Source organism: Liolophura sinensis, chromosome 7 (genome assembly GCF_032854445.1).
Source record: "Liolophura sinensis isolate JHLJ2023 chromosome 7, CUHK_Ljap_v2, whole genome shotgun sequence".
NCBI classification, from domain to species: Eukaryota; Metazoa; Mollusca; class Polyplacophora; order Chitonida; family Chitonidae; genus Liolophura; species Liolophura sinensis.
In genome coordinates this window covers 38978644-38993319 of record NC_088301.1, presented here as the reverse complement: position 1 = coordinate 38993319, position 14676 = coordinate 38978644, and the positions used below count along the sequence as shown (strand labels likewise).

The 14676-nt window shown below is 38.8% G+C and overlaps 1 protein-coding gene across 1 annotated transcript; it reads left to right on the top strand.

Annotated features, from left to right (window-relative positions):
- Positions 1-5232: 5232 nt before the first annotated feature.
- Positions 5233-14293, top strand: LOC135470901 (neuroligin-4, X-linked-like). Its single transcript, XM_064749950.1, has 4 exons — positions 5233-5454; positions 11621-11782; positions 12542-12692; positions 14175-14293. Exons 1-4 carry the CDS (start codon positions 5233-5235, stop codon positions 14291-14293), a joined length of 654 nt encoding a protein of 217 aa, XP_064606020.1.
- Positions 14294-14676: the final 383 nt, after the last annotated feature.

Below are 14676 nucleotides of genomic sequence, written 5' to 3'. Positions count from 1 at the left end.
GGGCGAAACCCCTCACATTGTTGAGTAGTATCAGAGACTCTCTCCCCACCCCCCACCCCGCCCCTCAAATATCTCGTTGCCTTCACAGGGAGTATGTCAAACAATACTGGATAAAAGGACACGGCTTTCCACATTTACGTCAAAACAAACTTTAATAATCTCCATGTCTTGCTTTAGTATGTACAAAGTAATCCTGGTGATTCAGGTTTTAGTGTTGCATTGTGGGATCGAGTACAGTTAAAATGAAAAACCATCTACCGACAAACACATGCATAATACTGTTTGTGCAACAACAACCTTTCGGATAGGCTTTTGCTTTCGTCAGCTGAATTCATTGATTTTTGTAAAAAAAAAAATATGATACTTTTCATGAGCTGATTTCTTTCAAGACTGCGTAAAAGATGCTAAAAACAAAAAGGGTGGGTATTAAAGTCGGACACGTCCTGCAACAGGTCGCTCTGAAGTCATTAACCATGCAGGAAAGGCCAGATGAATTGTTGGCATCAACACACGTTGACATTGCCCAAGTTTCTTCAGGTGATAATCTGCCAATAATTGTCTCTGTGGAGCACTCGGGATTAGGTGTGGGCGTTTCCAAACAAAATAAGCAAATGAGTGTAGAGGGTTGCTATGCGAACATTAATACCAATATCTCCTAGTATGGAGAAAAAATTTGTCAGACACTTTTGAAGCATGTGAAAGAATTTCTAAGGAATTTAAACCAAAGGGCTTCAGTATATTAAAAGTGTGGTTCTGATGCATTTTTATAGACTGGGAGTACAGAGAGGGTACATGGAAGGAACAGGACAGAAAATACTGCTTAGAGATAGTTTACATTTGATAGAACAAATGACTGAACTGTGTCCGTTTGTATTGTGTATATGGCTAACTCAACACTGAATACTTTTCGTATGCAGCCAGAGTTCCAAGCAAGTCCCTAGTAGAAGGTGTTATAATTATAATTTTAAGGGATCTTCTTCGAAAAACGAATGTACACATTGGCATAAATGGTCGTTGTGGAGGTTCTGACCATATTTCTATATGGTGTGGTGTTAAAGTGAGCTGACACTTCTCCAGCTTCAAGCTAAATTAAGACTCCCAATGCAAGACTGATGTACTGTAGATTAAGCTATTTTGAAAAAAAAAGGCTGTCAGAAAGTTACGTACCTTCCTAATATCTATCACAGACATTTTTGCTACAAAATTTCCCAGTTTAAAACTGGTATGGTCACACTTTTTCCCCAGTTAAAGGTGCGTTATTCTGATAAAACTGGCAATTAAATTCTTATGCTGGAGCCGTAATTTTTAATCATGGTGGGTCTTATTTATCATAAGGACATTGAAAGTAATTCTGAAAGCAATTCGACATTGTCGTAGCAACTGTCATTCAGAGTATTCCAGGCCTATCATTACAAAACCAATTATATAAACATCGTTAAACAACAACCACGATGAAGTTAAAGAAAGTAGGAGGGAGTCATATAAACAGAAGCAGTAATGAGTTTCCAGTGATGCCGGGAAAACGTGAAGAATGTTATTAGCGCGTGAGGTTAATTGTGTACACAAATATAGTTTATGAACGCCTAGTTTATAAGTCGTTAATCAAAGGCATGTATCTTAATTACGCCCTGGTTGCAGTTATTCACATATGCTTGCAGGCATTTAAATTCAACCCTATTTATTTCTCAAGCAACCCTATCACGGGGATCAGTAGAATTTTACTGCCAGAGATATAATAGAGAAAATGACTAAAGATATTATACTCATTGAAAAACTTAAAAATTAATGGCGAATACAAGTAGACAATCTCTCCTTTCCCAATCTATTGGATATATTTCTTAGATAGCCTTTGCTGTGTATGAGTTCTGTGTGAGTAATCAGTACAATATGCGAGTTGTTTAGAGCCAACAGATCATAAATATATCATCGGATAGAAGGGGGAGACACAATCTGTATTCAAACGCTATAGATGCACAGTCTTCCACAGGCAGTAGATAATTTTCGAGTGGATATGTCTTATACGTTATGTGTATTTGGGCGTTTAGTTCTTCTGAGACTTTTTACCATAAGGACATGCCGAGGAATTATTCAGAGTAGGCGAGATATATAAAACTGCAGCGTAGAGAGCATATAATGAGCAGTGATGGCAGTGTGATAGTTATCAAATGGTCTCACGTAACTGGTGAAACCCGACTTCTTTTAGTATTTATTTATTTATCTGATTAGTGCTTTACACCGTTCTCAAGAATATTTCACTTATACGACAGCGGCTAATATTATGGTGGGAGGAAACCGGACAGAGCCCGAGAAACCCAAGATCATCGGCAGGTTGAATTTGCATGCAGCGACCACAATGGTCAGAGGCTCCCAGGCCATTGCGCCGCGCTGTCTTTTAGAATATAGGTATTGAAAAATGACAACGATTTGAACACTTATTCACACAGAACATAACTTGTGCTTTTCCAACATTATTGAAAACTGTTGACTGCTTCTCTTTGCATGATTCCGTCCTAATTTCGTACTGTATGTACTATTAGTTATTTGGTGGTTTGTGTTAGACGTCGTTTTGGGAACTGACCTTGCGGTTATTGACAGAGAACGTCCATATTGGTTGACGGCTTGTATGCGAATATTTACGTCATTTTTACGTCAGTTTACATTAGTTAGATTGCCTATTTATATGTCCTTGCTTCAGTACCTGTATACACCATTGTTTACATAACATTACTGTCATCATACGATATTACTCTTTCTGGGTATCGGATAGATTCTGGTGATGATAACTGGTTGAAACCTCTTCCAGTTTCGAACCAGCGATCTCGGATTCAGGCGCCCAATCCCCGCCACGATATATTATCTAACTGGACTCATAGGATCATAAGCCACCCACAACATGTAGTATTTGACCGGTATATTTTACGATCAACATGCATGATCTGAAACGACATAGCTCCCATAACTCAGCATATCCCATATAAGGGTAAATGGCTATGTCCAGTTAAATATCATGTCGGAAGTATTTTCTATATTTTGAAGTATATTTGTGCTATAAAAATATGGGCGAATGCGCAGAGTGATTGCGAAGAACAAAGACTCAGAAGCCTTTCACCAACACGGCCGCTATGAGTTCAAGTTCGGCTCAGGTTGGATCCTTTCCAGAAATCTACGGATGGTCGTGGGTTTCCCCCAGGCTATGTCCGGTTTCCTCACACCATAATGCTGGCTGCCGTCGTATAAGTTAAATATTCTGAAGTGCAGCGCTAAATATTACTCAAATAAGTCAATAAATGAAAATATAAAATGTTGACTAAGGCGGCTGGAATTTTTAAAGATGAGTTTACAATTGTTGTCCTTTCTTATCCGAAAGAGGATTTTCTTAAATCTGTTCTGAATGGTTATTTTTTGTACGAAATGGTGGTTAAGAATATACAGATACTGAATGTTTAATGCTTTCATTGTCTATTAACCCCTACCTCCATTATTAGTTACCGAAGTCGACTGCAGCCACTGCCGAGGTTAGAGTAGGGAAACAGGGCTGGTGTCAGTATAATATGGCTGTGAAAGGTGTCTTGTCTTGTGTCTTCGGCATGATACTTCAGTGGAGACAACACTTTGTCGGCATGAATTCGTCCTGATACAAGAAGACACATGCAGTATACGTATACACAAACCAAATAACCCCATAAATGCACAGAGTGAAAGAATTTAAAATGGTACTTTTGTCGCTTTTGGAAATATATACATCGCACTGAACAGTTCGCCTACTCATTCGCCTAGAACATTCCTTGCGGCTTTCCAACATCAATGAAAACTGCTGACGGCTTCTCTTTGGCATAATTCCGTCGCACAATCGTACTTTACATCATGTCATAGTTCTTTGGTGATTTGTTTCAAACGTCGCTCTAGCAATTGTCCTTGCAATTATTTGTTAAATGTCGTTTAGGTAATAGGCCTTGTAATTATTGACCTAGGATGAGGCCTCCGTGGTTCAGTTGGTTAGCGCGCTAGCTCAGCGTAATGACCCAGCAGTCTCTCACCAATGCGGTCGCTGTGAGTTCAAATCCACCTCATGCAGGCTTCCTCTCCCGCCGTAAGTGGGAAGGTCTGCCAACAACCTGCAGATGGTCGTGGGTTTCCCCCTGGGCTCTCTCCGGTTTTGTACATATGTCAGTCAATTAGACTAGCTATTTCAGATGACTGACCAGCAGTTGTCCGTAATGATCGAGTTCAGCGAACGCTATTCTCTAACTGCTTATAATACAAAATACTACAGTCCATGTAAATGCTTTAACGTAGCAACTTAAAGGCATCTAGCACAATGGTTAAACAAGTCTGCGGCAAGTGTGTAAGTAGTATTCCTGGGGACACAAAACGAAACACCAAGTATTGAGTAACATAAACTCGAAGTGGGACATGTATTGCTATTTTAATATATTCTGTCTATATATAAACGCCTTCCATCTTGAAGGTAGCTCATCTCAACTGAAAAGTATTTCTAGGTGAAGGTTTTTGCACGGTTAAGTTCACAAGATCGGCTAAGCAGAAAGCAGCCGTGTTAAGGGTAGTATCAAGCCTAACTATGTGCAGGGATGCAGGTGTGTAAAGTTTTGATGTTTAGCGAAACACAACAGAATCAAGGCTACTCGGACAGTTCACACTGGCCTTGTGTCTCGCTTCTAGTGGCTACTCCTGTCAATCTCCCTCAAGTCCGGCTTTACAGCAATAGCGGAACGAGGATCTCTTATGACAGCGTCCTTTGATGTGCTCAGAGCGGCTGGATTCTCTAAATATCCTGACTACCACAAGGAAAGTTTGTCTGTGAACGGATATCACAGTGCACTTTAATTCAAACTGCTGACTCAATTCAATCTAAGACATAATAACATGCCCGCCTCGAGGTGAAACTTTGTGAGGCCTTCGTCGAAGAGTGGCTGTGTCTTAAGACATCTTGTAAAAGATCGAAAGGAAAGAGGCAAGGAGGAATTTTGCCAAACTGTCTGTTCTATCACCCCAGGGCTGCCGATCTCAGACGCTGACCTGCACCCTTAGTAATTTAAAAATCTCTACCAGCCAATATCGGTATTATTGGAGATTTGTACGTACGAGGCACAAGGGTGCCTGTCAACAGCAGCCCCTCTCAATGGCGTGTTTGCTGTCTGCCTCGTGACAACATAGCGTCCTTTGGCCGCAGGTAAAGTAAGACCAGCAGACAAATCGCTCTCGGCAGGTGAGATGCCGTTCACAAGAATGGTCTGGATACTTCTCCTTGTCGTATCTCTGGTGGCCACAACAATCTCCTACGCCAAAGGGGAGCACTCAGCCAGCTTTGTGGTTAAAGAAACTGTGTATGGCAAAATTAGAGGATATACACAAGAAGTCTTCCCACGAAGACCAGTGGATATATTCCTAGGTGTACCCTATGCCAGTCCACCCGTCGGGAAATTACGGTTCGAGGTAAGTTGGAATTAAGTCAAGTAAGTTTTTTAAGAATTTTTATGACTTCATTACCTGCCATTGTAGGTAGAAACAGATACATTGCCTTATCTTAGTGAATAAAATGCTGTGCGTGTTGTAAGCTTTCGGTTTAAGATAAAATAAGAAATGTTAAAAAACACATGCAGTAACTGTACAACAACAACATGAGTATGGAATGTCTTAGTAACTGCATGGACCGCCACTTCACAAAGAAGACAACTGGGGCTTTGACCTTTGCTTTTTTATAAAGTATATTTCAAGTATGGACACAGTGATCGGCGATGACAAAAATGATACTCCACTCTATTTTAAAAATCATCTCGAGGAAGAAGTGATATAACCCAGTTTTACACCTAGATATTTGTGACATGCTAAGTAAAAGACAAACGCCTGGAGAGTAAAACCACAGCAACGACAGCAGTATGACAGTTGACGAAATGTCACACTTACATGGTCTCTAATCAGTTTACTTCACTTGGGGGTTGTTCATTTATATGCTTTGAGAGCAGTCACTTTTACCACCCATAGCACCATGGATTATGCTGAGTTAGATAAAATAGTGATGTTAATAGCTATGTGTTAGACGTCACTGGTAATTTAGAAATGAAAGGTAACTGAGATACTTCTACTTTCTATTTTAATAGTAGTTTTGGACGTGGATTTTTAGGTACGCATTTTTACAAATTTTTAGGATCTGGCCATATGACAACCATTCGGTTCATGACGTCTCTGTTACAGTGTTTTGTATATCTTAACTCGTATTTGTAATTATACACCATATATGTTAACTCTTATTCTCAGGGTTGTAGACTGATCAACTGGGAATTAGTCTGCATGGTGGTGAATCCAGCGTTAGGGACTTGAGATATTGTACAAAAAACTCTATCTACAGCATGTTGAAACACGTGACACTTCTGGTGAAATAAGCACTTTGAATGAGGTGAAAGGATGTTTGTAGTTGCAAGGTTAATTAGAGAGTAGATATTTACGGGGCGATTTAGAGATTAAATAGTAAAAATAACAACAGCAGCACTTTTACTGCTCCCCGTTCAAATAGGTTTTTGATTTATTTTACAATTGTAAAGAATAAATATGAAAAGGCGCCCCTATATATATAATCTATTCAGAGGAAAGAACATTGCCTACGTCTTATATTTCTATGGATCACGCGGTGGTAATCGATATCTTAGTTAGGGTTTTCGACAACGTGAGGTCGACATGTAGCTATTTATCGAGCACTGCAGTCTATGTAACTGTTTGCGGTGCAGCCACGTGGGTGGCTTTCCTTCGACCCAGAAGGTATGTTCTAGGAGATGATTATATATAGACAGTGATTAAGAAATGCAAACCGCACTGCCCAACTGCACACAGCTAAAATAAATGTCGTAAATTTGGATGTCGCGAAGGGTAATTCATGTCAGCTTAACACGAAACAATCAGATTTAAACTCTTTTGAAATTTTATCCGCGATTTCATGAATCCAAACCTGGTCCTCGTTAACAGTTGTTCTTTGCAATTAATTCCTGACGTATGTAAAATAACCTAAAACTGAAAAGAAGGTAAAGTTCTAAAACCTTTATTGTTTCATTGCAGTTTTTCCCCTCAGTTTAGATAAAGAAAACACAAAATTTGTTCACGAATGGCCTAATATAGAAATACTGAAATCCAAACTCAGGGTGGCCGTTAAATTATCCTTACTTGGATATGAATATGCATATCTTGTCTTATAGCGTGTTAGATCCTGTGTGTTACCAGTCACATAATATATCCTGAAAAACGAATGAGTCAAAATGACTCCATCAAACGCCTTCACTCTAACTGTCTTAAGTTTTACAATGAGTATAATTCTCTTGTGAGTAAACATAGACATCTACATTGTATATGTATTCCAATGGGTACAAATTGTGCCCCCCACCCCAACATCCCACCATTTGGCCCTAGCTTTCTCATTCGATATCTTGATGCCATGATCTGCTGGCTTTAAACAATCCACTTATAGTAAAGACTATATATCCACCTTCGATGACTTTAAAAGATCCTAAAGACTCTGCAGATGGAATATTAAATCTGGACCCGTATTTATATAAAGACCAAAACGGTTTCCTGTCTTGCAGACTCTACGACAAGAGAGACAGTCTCAGTTTTGACATTGCAAGTTATCCCTCCTTAGATAGCAATATAACGAAGGGCCTTGCATATGGCGTGCTCAAATGTCGCCTTGTAGCATTTGTTAGATCGTGTACGTTATGTGACGATTTCTATAAATGTCATAAGTTATTACTGCAAAACAAGTTTGTCTAGCTTCTTCTATCAAACCTCTTCACTGTAACTTTTGTAAGTTTTACAATGAGCATAAATCTCTTCTAAGTAAATATTGAGAGAGCGTCCAGAATTTTTGGCAAGGTGCTTCATAATTGTATCTATACCCGCATCACTATCACGATGTGAAGTTTCCTGTCAATAGATGTAATCATCAGTTTTGAATGTCGCCAGACAAATATAGATGTAATATCAGTTGTGTCGAGGCCTTTACACGGAGCCTATTAGCCATACAGGTTTAAACATTATCATATTTGACTTTTAGTGTGGTATTTCTCGCACGAAAAATGTTACAATTTGTTGCATCTCAGATACACTTTTAATATGGCATGTTCGCACCTAATATGGTCTTTATATCGACGCTTTATCCATTTGCTAAGAGACATGAAATAACACACTGTAAAATGTCAGATATCTCCTGATAATTAAAACGTTGAAATTGACAAAATGTGCGAATCTATGTGAATGGAAGCAAAACTTCCAATGGGACACTAAAGTTTCAAATTCACAAATGTTGTCAGTGGCACACGCACTAACGCGGTTAAAGGTAGCACAAACACTTAGACTCTTATCAGTGTTTGATCATCTTGATCTTCTTAACAGAAAACGGTTACGCAACGGTTAATGTAGACAAGCGTACGACCTATAGAATAGCGTCCCCACTTGCGAGATGTCCCATTTGGCAAGTAACTGCCCAAGGAGTCATCTGTCCCGATGTTTAACAACACGTTCTGCAATAGCCGTTTAGACACGGAGGGTCGTGCTTGCAGCTCATCGTTTGTCTTCTGTGTGCTCACGGGCGAGTCATTGTTTGAGGAGTCCAGTTTGTCAGGACGAAGAAAAAGTAGTGATATTTTTAATGCATTGTATCAGATTTACGCAGTTTGCCATGAGAGCCTTTCATCGATTCAGTCCTGGGATGTGTTTATTTTGAACCGTTCTGCCGTCCACTAGTGAACCTCTAAAGGTGCTTGGCGTGTTTCTTGAGATCCCTTACAGCTAAGCGAGAAATCTCGACATTTTGCACATTTCACAACAAGGGAGTGTGTTTGAAGAGTCAACTGTGTTTACCCAAGGCTGTGTGTATATCCCCACCCACACACCCTATCCTGGAGCTCACTGTACTAAATTAATATCACATGGCTGAGAGCTGGACGTGTCCATGTAACTGTCGAACACCATACACCATCCTCCATTTGGTCATACCAAACTTTGAACAATATGAATATGAACAATTGTCTAATCTCTGTTTTCGTGCTTTTTTATGTGATGACAACACAGCTTTTTCAGTTCTTTATGAGAGTCTTAAATATATATATGAATGTTGACGAATTACTGTTCCTATTCATACAGAATTCATAGCAGGCCACTTGAAAAGTCACGTGGCTTTCAGTTTACTCGGTAACACGAGAAGAGATCCGCGTCGTACAAGAAACAGTTGCCGTATTTTCCTTCGTGTCATGCGCGTTATTTACGTGTTAAGGGCCAGGTCTTATAATGGGGTTAATTTCGTGGCAGCAAATCAGTCATGCAACTTGATGGAGATTGTTTGTACAAATGTCGGAGTGTATGTGTAGTGTAGCAAAGATACAACACTGTTTTGCTTGACAAGGTCAGTTGAACGACAAACACATTGGAGTGCTCTTATGTCGAAGGTTATCTGTGAGAATGTTTGCATTATTCTCAACACTCTCGGATTCTGAACACAAAATTAAGAGATGGGTAAGCAAGAATGTTGGAAGAGGTAGGAATAAAAAGGGAGCAATTTAATATTATTCTTGAAATTAACAAGCTGAAAACCCCAACAACTTTTTGAACAAAATAATTGACAAGAGGCCGAATTTCACCGGAAATACGTGTGACGATTTGTCAGCTATCATATTGTAGTCAGACTCTCTATGCTGAGGCCTTTTATATATATATACAATATCACAAGTTAAGTTAAAACCTAAGAAGTATCGACGGCACACGGATATCTCATAGCAAAATTGTTGCATCGAATGACAACTAACGAAAGCAGCTAAAAGAGTATATAATTGTCCAGTTACCTTCTAGTAAGTTACATGGAATGCGGCTAAAGTTTCTATTTCTGATATAATGATGTCATTTATACACTTTTAGGGAGAACAGTATGAATCAAAATCCAAGTATGTTCAGATATCACATACCTTGGGTACAGTTTGATGGAAATTTGCAACTCTCACAGTTTTCTAAATGAACTTACGTGAATTAAACACTCACACAAACAAACAGATTTGGAATCACCAACGCAAAGTACCCCGGAAAAAGTTATATCAAAACTCGAAAAATTTATGACCCATTATATTCGACCAATGGCGAGTTTCCGACGGAATTTACATTAGGGCACCAAAACAGATTTTTGCATACCAGCCGCCAACCAAAACAGACATTTGCATAACAACCATCAACCAAGACAGACATTTGCATACCAGCCGCCAGTCAAAACAGACATTTGCATACCAGTCGCCAGCCAAAACAGACATTTGCATACCAGTCACCAACCAAAACAGATTTTTGCATACCAGGGGCCAACCAATCAGAGATTTGCATACCAGCGGCCAACCAAAACAGACACTTGCATACCAGCCGCCAACCAAAACAGACATTTGCAAACCAGCCGTCAAACAAGACAGACATTTGCATACCAGTCGCCAACCAAAACAGACATTTGCATACCAGTCACCAACCAAAACAGATTTTTGCATACCAGGGGCCAACCAATCAGAGATTTGCATACCAGCAGCCAACCAAAACAGACATTTGCATACCAGCCGTCAACCAAGACAGACATTTGCATAAAAGTCACCAACCAAAACAGACATTTGCAGACCAGCTGCCAACCAAAACAGACATTTGCATACCAGCCGCCAACCAAATCAGACATTTGCATACCAGCCGTCAACCAAGACAGACATTTGCATAAAAGTCACCAACCAAAATAGACATTTGCGGACCAGCTGCCAACCAAAACAGACATTTGCATACCAGCCGCCAACCAAAACAGACATTTGCATACCAGTCGCCAACCAAAGCAGACATTTGCATACCAGTCGCCAACCAAAACAGACATTTGCATACCAGCCGCCAACCAAAACAGATTTTTGCATACCAGCGGCCAATCAAAACAGACATTTGCATACCAGCCGACAACCAAAACAGACATTTGCATACCAGCCGACAACCAAAACAGACATTTGCATACCAGCCGTCAACCAAGACAGATATTTGCATACCAGTCGCCAACCAAAACTGACGTTTTGAGTCAGTAATCGTAAAATGTCTTTTTCAAACTTTATTTAGCTAGTATTACCCTACATACAGCAAATTTCAGAAGGATACGACCATTGGTTCTTGAAAGGAAGCTGTTTAAAGGTCTTGCTAGAAAAGAACAAGATAATATCATCAAGAATTTCGTTGCCAAATTACAAACAGCTTCGATTTGTAGTTTTCTAGAAAAACGATCAAAAGCACTGTCCGAAAAGAATGATGTCAATATTCCAGTCAAGTACAAAAGGCGTTTTATGGGTAATATGCTACAAACAAAAACATCATGGCTTGCGGACAAAGAAAAGTTGTCAATAATCAAAAACATGTGTCTCACTTTCCGTCTAATTACAACTGTTCAGCGTGGCGATTTTATACAACAGGATACATTTAATGCTCCTAAGCCCATGATGAACGGAATTAAAAGTTATATACTTATACAAGGTTGGTGAGATTTATGAGTGCAGGAAACCTGGTGTTCACTTCAGCAGCAATGATATAGTTATTCCACAAGTCCAGTTCTATAAAATTTTCTTTCCAGCCCCCTCAAGCCCTTCCGCATTGGGATGGAATTATCAACACGACAGAGTTATCTCCCGCTTGTGCACAATCTGACAGCGCCCTAGAGTATCTACAAGCCCATTACCCGGACTTCGATTACCAGAGCGAGGACTGCTTGTATCTTAACATATTTGCACCTCAGGTACATGTGTGTTTAATATTTATTAAAATGGAATTAGTGATAAATATAGTATATATCATACGATAAGAACAATCGAGTTTGTAAGACATAAATACCATAATCACTTAGTTGCGATTCGCTGGATTACTTTGTTTCTCTGATAAGAGTCGACTTATCTAACTGTCAAAAACCTTCATGTTTCCTTTAACTAGAATGTTACGACAACATTTTATAAATTCAAGTACAAAGTGTTATTGAGCTTGATGTGAAAGAATACAGGACCTGCGGGTAGCAGTGAAGAATATTGTTTATTGAGCTTGATGTGAAAGAATACAGGAGCTGCGGGTAGCAGTGAAGAATATTGTTTACAGAATCGTTTCAAGATGAATGAAAGAGTTGGATTACTACTAAGATAAATTTATTCGTGTAGCTGACAACTGCAAGTTTACACATGCAGGTTTTATTAAATTATCAACCAATCCAGCAATCTCGGCATGAATTATTACAAACTCAGTACTCCAATAGACTGTATTTGCAAATACGTGTTTAATAGCTGCATTATTTAGCTTTAGTAAATGTAAAGGTAACGTTTGTTGATTATAATAAACTGGTTTATCTTCACAAACAACAGTTTAAACGCAGGAGGTCAGGTAATATTTTTCTTAATCGATACGTGTATTGTGACATTCTTTGACAAAACAAAGAATGTTACAGTATGTCATGGTTATTTTAAATAAATTAACAATTATTCTTGAACGTTGTGAACACTTTGCCTTACAGCTGCGTAAAGACTTTGCGTCGTTACCTGTGTTTGTGTTTGTTCACGGGGGATCAAACGATGCCGGCATGGGTGGAATGTTTGACGGGAGTATCATAGCTTCCTTTACAGATATCATTCTGATCACCTTCAACTATCGCCTTGGATCAATTGGTAAGACCTGTGTGAAGGTTAAGGCTGATTCTGGTTGTTTCCTGTTAAAGTTTACAGTATTCTATGAAGCCCTCAACAATCAGTAATCTCTATTGGGTTATAAAAAACATATGCGTAAATTTTGAAAGGTTCTCCTTTAAATTTTAATTATACACGTGACATTTTGAGAAGCGTAATGGAGCATGACTGCCTTTCAGTGAATTGGTATGAATTGTCAGATATATACTTAATATTAAGTATTACTAAACTTAATCTCTTAATTTGGGATACGAACATCGCTTATTTTGTTCATTAAGAATTTGCAAACAACCGATAGCATAGTATGAATTACATGAATATGCTCATACTGACACATTTTGCTTGTGTTGCTTAAGTGTTAATCTCTTGGGATATTTATCCCTCCAGTTTTGTATTTACTTTTATTACTATAATCCTGTGGGTGCTATTCGTCTTTTCTTCGCTGTTGGTGTTTATCCTTTGTATCACGTTCTGTGTATAAGTTGATAAATAAATTGAAATGGAGAAAAAGGTTAATGTCGCCAGACTTTACGACGGGATGTTCCATTTGCATGTATGATAAGCTAATATTTTTTCTACAGCTTAAAAGCTAGGTTTCCAAGGCATGGACCAAGCAGAGGAATGTATCTGAAAAGCTTAAATATTCCTTGTTCTTTGGTCACTAAACAGCATTCTTTCAAAACAAAGGTGATTAGTAAGGTTTTCATTTTCTTCTCTGAAGAAACAGTTATATCTTTTATTAATCGTGTAGGAGGAATTTTAATTGATATGCTATAAAAAGTCTTATCCCTTTATCTGTTGGCATTTAAAGATTGTCAAAATACCCCAGCCGTCGTATGAGTGGAAAATCCGTCCTTCTTTCACAGCGCATGCACCGATTTCTAGACATTGCTTTGCATCGCAGAAACCCTCACCACTGAAAACAAAGGCCAGTAATCAATTCATCAATAAAAATGCTTCATGCATTTGTTGGAAATACTTTATGCATACTCTAGTCCGTAGTTAATTCAACACTTCTTTACAATTAAATTCGTTTGGTAAATTACATTCATAAAGCCAGCGCTGAATGACTCATGCACGCACTGTAATAAAAATGATTGAGCCAATAAACACCAATCAAATAAACAAGTAAATAAAACTTATTCATATTCAGTAACAGTAGGAAATTTCAACGTATTCGTGCAAAGAGAAGCAGTCAAAAGTTTTCAGTGTTGATGTAAAGGTGCAAGAAATGTTCCACCTGAGTTAATTAAAATCAATAGCCAAATCGTGTACCATGCAAAGTTTATAAATTGTCGATAATCAAATATGTATCTCAGTTGCGGTCCCTGTCTGAAACATGCATTTTATTTACAGTGAGACAACGGTATGTTGACGCTTTCCTTGTGCACCTTAATAAATTGTTTTGAGATTTATGATATTGCTCACACATGGGTAATTAAAGTTAGTGTTGTGTCTTTACAGGATTTCTAAGCACGCGCGATGATGTACTTCCTGGGAACTACGGTCTGTTTGACCAGCTGGCGGCGCTCAGATGGGTTCGTGACAACATTCATTTCTTCGGGGCGATCCAGAACGGGTGACGCTAGGGGGACATAGCTCCGGTGGTTGTGACGTGGGTCTGCTTATGTTATCTCCCTTGGCGAAAGGTAACTTTACAAAAACTCAGCGTTCCATGCATACGTTTCAATCATGCATGTCTCACTCTGTTTCTATATTTTAAAATTATAATTCTCGTTTAAAAACTTTCATTTACATAAAATTCCGCGTTGTTCAGTAACGCCTATAAATATCCGAAATTAGTCACGAATAACCCAGTGTATGTCTGGAAAGAGGCGTAATATCTCAGTTTCTAGGAATTAAATCGTATTGAAAGGCCTACTTTGGAGCGAAGTATATAAATAATGTTAAATCATAACTTATGTTGTAGGTCATTTATATTGTGTGTAATGAGCTGTACAGTATT

Bases quoted from the DNA above. Each gene is read 5' to 3' on its own strand.
- LOC135470901 (XM_064749950.1), top strand. From the start codon at position 5,233: ATGCCGTTCACAAGAATGGTCTGGATACTTCTCCTTGTCGTATCTCTG. The intron at 5,455-11,620 runs GTAAGTTGGAAT...TTTTCTTTCCAG, and splicing joins TCGGGAAATTACGGTTCGAG to CCCCCTCAAGCCCTTCCGCA. The intron at 11,783-12,541 runs GTACATGTGTGT...TTTGCCTTACAG, and splicing joins TTAACATATTTGCACCTCAG to CTGCGTAAAGACTTTGCGTC.